Genomic DNA, 6,857 nt, shown 5'->3' with positions numbered 1-6,857 from the left:
GCTGTTCTGCATCAAGAATTTATTAGTAGATGAAACTCAATGTCATCATGGGTTCAAACAAGCTTTAAAGGTTTGACTCCATTCACGAGGCAGCATAGATGATTCAGCTTTTAAAGAGAGAAAGCTGGGAACTGACAGAGTTTCATAATGTAGGAGCTACAGGGGATTTACATGTGGCTTCAGATTTGAGACGGGCCGAGCACAGCCACCATGGAAGCGCAGACAGCCTCTTTAGTCTGGATTTACGTGAACAGTACAGAACAAATGAACACCTCACATGAGTTCAACGAGACTGAATTCAGCGAAAACTCTGAAAAGTACCAGTCTTACATCATTGGCCTCTTCCTGTCCTGCCTCTACACCATCCTCCTTTTTCCTATTGGATTTATTGGTAATATCTTAATCCTGGTGGTGAACCTGAATCACAGGGAGAAGATGACCATCCCTGATCTCTACTTTGTTAACCTGGCCATTGCCGACCTCATTCTGGTGGCAGATTCGCTCATCGAGGTCTTCAATCTCAATGAAAAGTATTATGACTACGCTGTCCTCTGCACCTTCATGTCTCTGTTCCTGCAGGTCAACATGTACAGCAGCATCTTCTTCCTCACGTGGATGAGCATTGACCGATACATCGCCTTGGCGAACTCTATAAGCAGCAGCCCGCTGAGGACTATGCAGCACGCTAAGCTCAGCTGTGGCCTCATTTGGATGGCCTCCATCCTGGCCACCCTTCTCCCCTTCACCATCGTGCAGACGCAGCACAGAGGAGAGGTGCACTTTTGCTTTGCCAACGTTTTTGAGATCCAGTGGCTGGAGGTCACCATTGGCTTTTTGGTGCCCTTTTCCATCATTGGACTGTGTTACTCCCTGATCGGGCGAATCCTCGTGAGGTCCCAGAAGCACAGAGGACTGTGGCCACGCCGGCAGAAGGCGCTGCGCATGATTGTGGTGGTGGTTCTGGTGTTCTTCATCTGTTGGCTGCCAGAGAACGTTTTCATCAGCATCCAGCTGCTGCAGGGCACTGCTGACCCGTCGCAGAGGACTGCTACCACCCTGTGGCACGACTACCCCCTAACGGGCCACATTGTCAACCTGGCAGCGTTCTCCAACAGCTGCCTCAACCCCATTATCTACAGCTTTCTGGGGGAAACGTTCAGGGACAAGCTGCGTCTGTTCATTAAACAGAAGGCCAGCTGGTCAGTAGTAAACCGCTTCTGCCACCACGGCCTTGATTTGCACCTCCCAGTCAGGAGCGAAGTGTCAGAGGTGTGACTGCTATAAAAGGGACAATTCTCACAAAGCGGACTCCACAGACTTCTTCAAGTCAGAGTTATATATCAGTTTCCTTCAACTGCTATTTCGCTTTGCCGTATACAGTAGTTGTGCCAGCGTCTCAGTTAACTCACTCACTTCCTGAACAAAAAAAAACACCAAAGCACCCCGAATGTACACCCAAAGATGGATGAAAGTGACTCGTGTATCTTTTTTTTTTGTAGATAACAAATACACATACAGTACATAAAAGTTATTTTCATGTTTATCTGCACGTTTGTTTTTATTCAGCGATTATTTTTCCCTGTTTCGGAAAATGAATAGCTATTGTGTGTGCGTGTGTGTGTGTGTGTGTGTGTGTGTGTGTGTGTGTGGGTGTGCGTGTGCGTGTGCGTGTGTGTGTGTGTGTGTGTGTGTGTGTGTGTGTGTGTGTGTGTGTGTGTGTGTGTCTACTACTGCAGGAAACAAAACCAACAGTGTAGAGTTTGATACTGTAAAACATCACTTTAGAAAATGTGGAAAATCTTTGCCAATATTGTCCTGCTGGAAAAACACAATTGTATAAACCTTAGTACTGTTAAAAAAATTCTAATAATAATAATTGCACACCACATTGCTGTGCAAAATCTCATAACTAGTTTTACTAAAGAAAATCACAATAAAGATTTAACCAGAGTGGCAGATCACATTAATACAACTATAAAAGACAATCAATATTTTTATGCTACTTTGTAAGCATCAGAGTAAAGATTGTGATGCAGTAACAAAATAACAAAAGCAACATGCATATAGACGTGTTACATCTTCTAATCCTGCTTTCTGAGAAGAATCCTTCCCAAAAGTGCAATGTCACATACAAAACTTGCATTGATCCAGAAATACACACATAGCTGTGTGTCCAGTTCTTAATGTGTCACTCTCAAGAAAATGAGTGATAACAACTGCCAACACAATAATGCAACCATGAAAAAAAGTGATATGGCTTCAGGGCATCAACAGTTTTGCAGCAAAATCGAAGAAGCTGTGTCCTTGAGATAATACACTGCAGCTCCTTTGTGTTGAACGGCTCTGATTTTGAAATAAATAGCAGCATGCTAACCTGGACATTGGCGAGATGGTGAAATTTTTTTTATCTTTATTCAAGGCCAAATCCCCCTTTCCAGGAAGTGGACTCAACCACCTCCCCACAAAAGAATGTTTGAAGAAGATAAATCATATCCAGATCAGTCCAGTAGGGCCAAAGAATATTTGAAAAAAATATCCAGTTAATGGGTTTAATCTCCAAAAATCTGTAACAAAGAATGAAGGCTCATTACAATGATGACGGTGATCCAATCAGTTATTGCCACACTTGTCACTTCCTGTTTGCATGATGGTACGGCAAAGAGGCAGGTGTTGTTTTGCCAGAAGGTTCGAGACTGAGTAAACGCATCCTTCAGCGGTGACATCGTAAAGCGGTTGCTATTTAACAAACATGTTGATGACCATCACTGAATGTAAGAAATTTACCTTTAAAATCAGATTTTTCATTCATTTCATACTTTAAAAGCATCGCTTGCATCAGTCAGCATTAATGCATTTCTCCCGCATGTCATCAGTGTGGGACGTCTACAAAACTGGTGCCGCTTTTGATTTGATAAAAATCCTTTTTTTAATCGAATTGTACCAAGGATGACACTGGCTACAGGTTAATGTAATGGAGGTTACTGCAAAAAAAAAAAAAAGAAAGATCTTGTTTATCCCAATAGCAGTTTCATGAAAGCTCTCACAAAGGTTTACAGCCTTTCTTTTGTTGATTGGTTGAAGCCAACATCATAAATTCTTTTTATGTATTGCCCCATTTTTATTTCATCCCAATTGTGGTTGCAGTCAACCGCTGTGCACTAAGATGTAACAGAGAAGTCATTTTTCTTTCTTTTCTTTGCAGACTCTATCACGTGGAAGGAGTTTCTTTGCAGTGACACTGCTGAAAACATGGACAGTCTCTTGTTGGATAGATGAGAACGCTCCCAGAATTACTGTCAGACCAAGGTTGAGGGCCGTGCATCAGTAGCCTCTGTGTATTGCCAGCCTGCGGTGGTTGTTTGTGCATGAGGCAGCCCGATATAATGGCGTGACTGGGAAAAACCACAAACTGTTATTCCAGCTGTAACAGTCCAAGCAGCCTGGGAAAGCAGTGCTGGGGATTATTTCAGTGATTGTTTATTAGAGCTCTGCAAAACAATACAGAACTGGTTGTGGTTCCTGGATGCTAAAGATTGTTTTGACTGATGTTTCCATTAAACTGGGACGACGGAAGCTTCAAGTAGGTACAGCTCGTCCAATTCATATGAGGCGCACATTTTGACATATGCGAAGGCTGTTGAATGTTCTGCGCACAGAGCACAGTCGTGTCAGTGCCTCACGCTGCTCAAAAACAGGAAGACGCGCGAGTAATAATGCAATGAGAGCTGTCAAGTTCATTGATATAAACAAGCAACACCTTGACTCCAGAGCCAAGACCCTCCATATTCAATCCCCGGGGGAGAAGAATAGAACATCTTTGCATTACCCATACACACACACACACACACACACACACACACACACACACACACACACACACACACACACACACACACACACACACACACACACACACACAACGCTGAGATACTGTGAGAAGAGCCTGACAGTGAACTGTGTGAACAGCTGAGCCTACTGAGCAAGGTTAAAGGTTTGTGGTGACTGACGTCACAAAAGGAAAACGGGTGTGACTTTTCCCCCGCTGCTTACATTCACTGCTTCCTCTCGATGATGTTGGATGTAACATTAACTGTCTGAGCAAACCGTGCGGTATCAGGGTTTACTGCAAGATGTGCAGGCTGTTCTGGTGTGTCATGGGGGTCATTCCCAACAATTTTCTGCCGAAACATGGAAGAGTAATAGCTTAAGTGACTAAACTGAAGACAAAGATTACATAACTCCTAATGAGACATGCTGTATGGTTTGCAGGCATAAGGTTGAATTTTCTGATGAGGCCTATGGACTTCAAAGTGCATAACAGTGATCAAACAACAACTTCCTTACATCTTGATTAAGAAAAAAACATTTAAAACAGTTGCAGCTCCAACAATTAAAATACGACTGAAAAGCTCATTTTAATGGAATCCCAACTGGAAAACCTCCATATATTTCATGTTTACTCTACATTGTCTAAAATTTAATTTGAGATAAAACCTTCAAAAAAATTTCTTTAATAAACACATGCTTAAAAGCATTTGAACAGTTATTTTTTGCAGTTTGTATTAGTCAGAATTTTGACACCAATATTTTTTTACTGCACTTCAGTATCAGCCCCAATTATTGTTATCAGCCTCCTTGACTACTAAAAACCGGTATCGACCCTGAAAAAAAACAAAACAAAACATATTGGTCTGTTGCTAATATAACCTGAAATTGTTCCGTTGCTTCATTTTTTATCCTGTAAGTTAATATAAACAATAAAAACCTGCCAATATAGACCATTATTTCATAACATAAAAAACCTATTCCAATATTTATTTGACATATTCCTGTATAGTTTTTGTTCAAACGAGTGCAGTATGAATAATTGAAAGATCTTTGAAATATTTAAATGTTTTTCAAAGAACAACATTTACATATTTCAAAATGTTGTTGTTGTTTTGTTCAATGTAGATACCTTTAACAGTTAATCTTTATTTTTGGGGGTATATTTTTTTGAAACTAAACATTACAAGTTAATAGAAATTACAGAACATCTCTCTTTTCAGACATTAGCTCTTCTTGAAAGTCCCACATAGTGTCTGTCGAATGAGACAGAAGTGTGAACTATCTTTGAAGACATCCAATTGGAACAATTTTTTTTTCTTATATTCTTGTTATGTTTGCAGGTATAAGCTGAAAAACATTATGTTGTTTAGGTCAGTACAGCATTTTGCAAAATATTTAATTATAGAGTGAACTATTATTTTGAAAATATTCCAATGACTTAAAAATCGCAGTCATCCTGTGACATTTTATGTTGTCTTGAAAATAAACAAAAGAGCAAACTGAGAAGTGGCAATGCGTGGACATAGAAAAACTGGGCAAAGAAAGAAATAAAGTCAGATACAATGTGAGCATCCTTAATTGAAATCTTTCCCTAATGTGAGAAAGGTGTTGGACATGGTCTCACTGTAAGCTGTATATGGGTGGGGCGTGTCAAAGTAATTACAACTGAATTGTCTGGGTCTTATGCATAATTATAAGGCAGTGCACTCGGTGGACCTCGGGAGCTGAATAATGGATTGGACGTATAATTGCATTTGTACATTAAAATCCTTTACAGGAAAAAAAAAAAAAGAAGAAGAGGGTAGCAGCACAGGACAGATTAGCCTCCCACATACAGGGGGAGAGGCACTGGAGGTCCATGTGATTCTATAATGACCACAGACACAATGATCAAACAACTAACCAAATCATTGTAAAATAAAAATGTTGCTTCTTCTGGATGGATTCAACAGAAACAGTTACACAGAAAAGGGAACAATTAAATTATTACAAGTCCTAAAACAAAACAAAACAAAAACTACATTTCCACACACAGTCTAACAAGCTGGTGTTATATATTGTGTTTGACATTATCCAAACCTACTTTATCATTCCCACTGGAACTCATTATAAGGTTTTGTAAAATAATAGGGACTCTGTGTGAATTGATTCACATAACCTAAGTACTGTGTGTACGCTCACAGTACGATGGTCTGCTGGATAATAAGTTAGCATGCATTCTAAATGAACCAAGTTTATTTTACTGTATTTTACAAAAAACAAATTTGATTTTAAATCACACAAGCTAAACTACAAACAGGACCAATGGCAGCACAAGTCCCCCACAAGTAAAATATCATACTTTTCACAGGCCTCCCACTCCTAAGAGAGACGTGTTCAAATATAAATGTAGCACAGTCAGAGATCCTTCTCATAAATATAACCAAATGTACTTTTAAATGAGCCCGATGTGTGAAATCTGTATCCAAGAAGTTTGACAACTATTCTGTTAGTTTGTCTTATAACAAAGCCAATGCAATGCATAATGCAATATATAATGTACAACATGTTGCCACATGGGGGAAAGTAATACTACAAATGTAATATTACAGATTTCTGGTTGCGTATGTCAATTGTTCAGCTGTTTACTCAAAATGTTTGGCTCCATTTAACTGCTAAAAAACAGATGGAAACATTTCCAATAAGTGTCATATGTTATGGCTCCGATTGTTATTCATTAATATTAACTATATAAACAAGAACTGTGTCTCTGAAAAGTCAATTTGAGTGTTGTGATGATGACAGTGGTGTAGTGGCCACAACTCGCACTTTAGAAGGTCTCCAGTCTGAGTTCAGGTGAGGCTTGACTGCCTTTTTGGAGTTTTGCAGGCAGCAAATAAGTGAAACAAAAAATGTAATATAGCAGGTACTGTGCATATTGAGTAAAAGTAAAATCAAAGTCAACAGCACAAGCACATGGAAGCTGAGGAAAATGAAGAAATTATTTAAGCCTTGTGGATGGACACATGGTCAGTTGACTACACATTGTG

The 6,857-nt window shown here is 39.7% G+C and overlaps 1 protein-coding gene across 1 annotated transcript; it reads left to right on the top strand.

Annotated features, from left to right (window-relative positions):
- Positions 1-210: 210 nt before the first annotated feature.
- gper1 (G protein-coupled estrogen receptor 1) lies at positions 211-1,275 on the top strand (the record flags this gene model as incomplete). The annotated part of the gene is made up of 1 exon (XM_080511487.1): positions 211-1,275. One exon carries the CDS (start codon positions 211-213, stop codon positions 1,273-1,275), a length of 1,065 nt encoding a protein of 354 aa, XP_080367613.1.
- Between the last annotated feature and the right edge of the window lie 5,582 nt (positions 1,276-6,857).

This window comes from Blennius ocellaris, assembly GCF_963422515.1.
Source record: "Blennius ocellaris genome assembly, chromosome: 16".
Lineage (NCBI taxonomy): Eukaryota > Metazoa > Chordata > Actinopteri > Blenniiformes > Blenniidae > Blennius > Blennius ocellaris.
The sequence above is the reverse complement of the archived record's forward strand: the minus strand, read 5'-3'. Positions and strand labels throughout refer to the sequence as shown.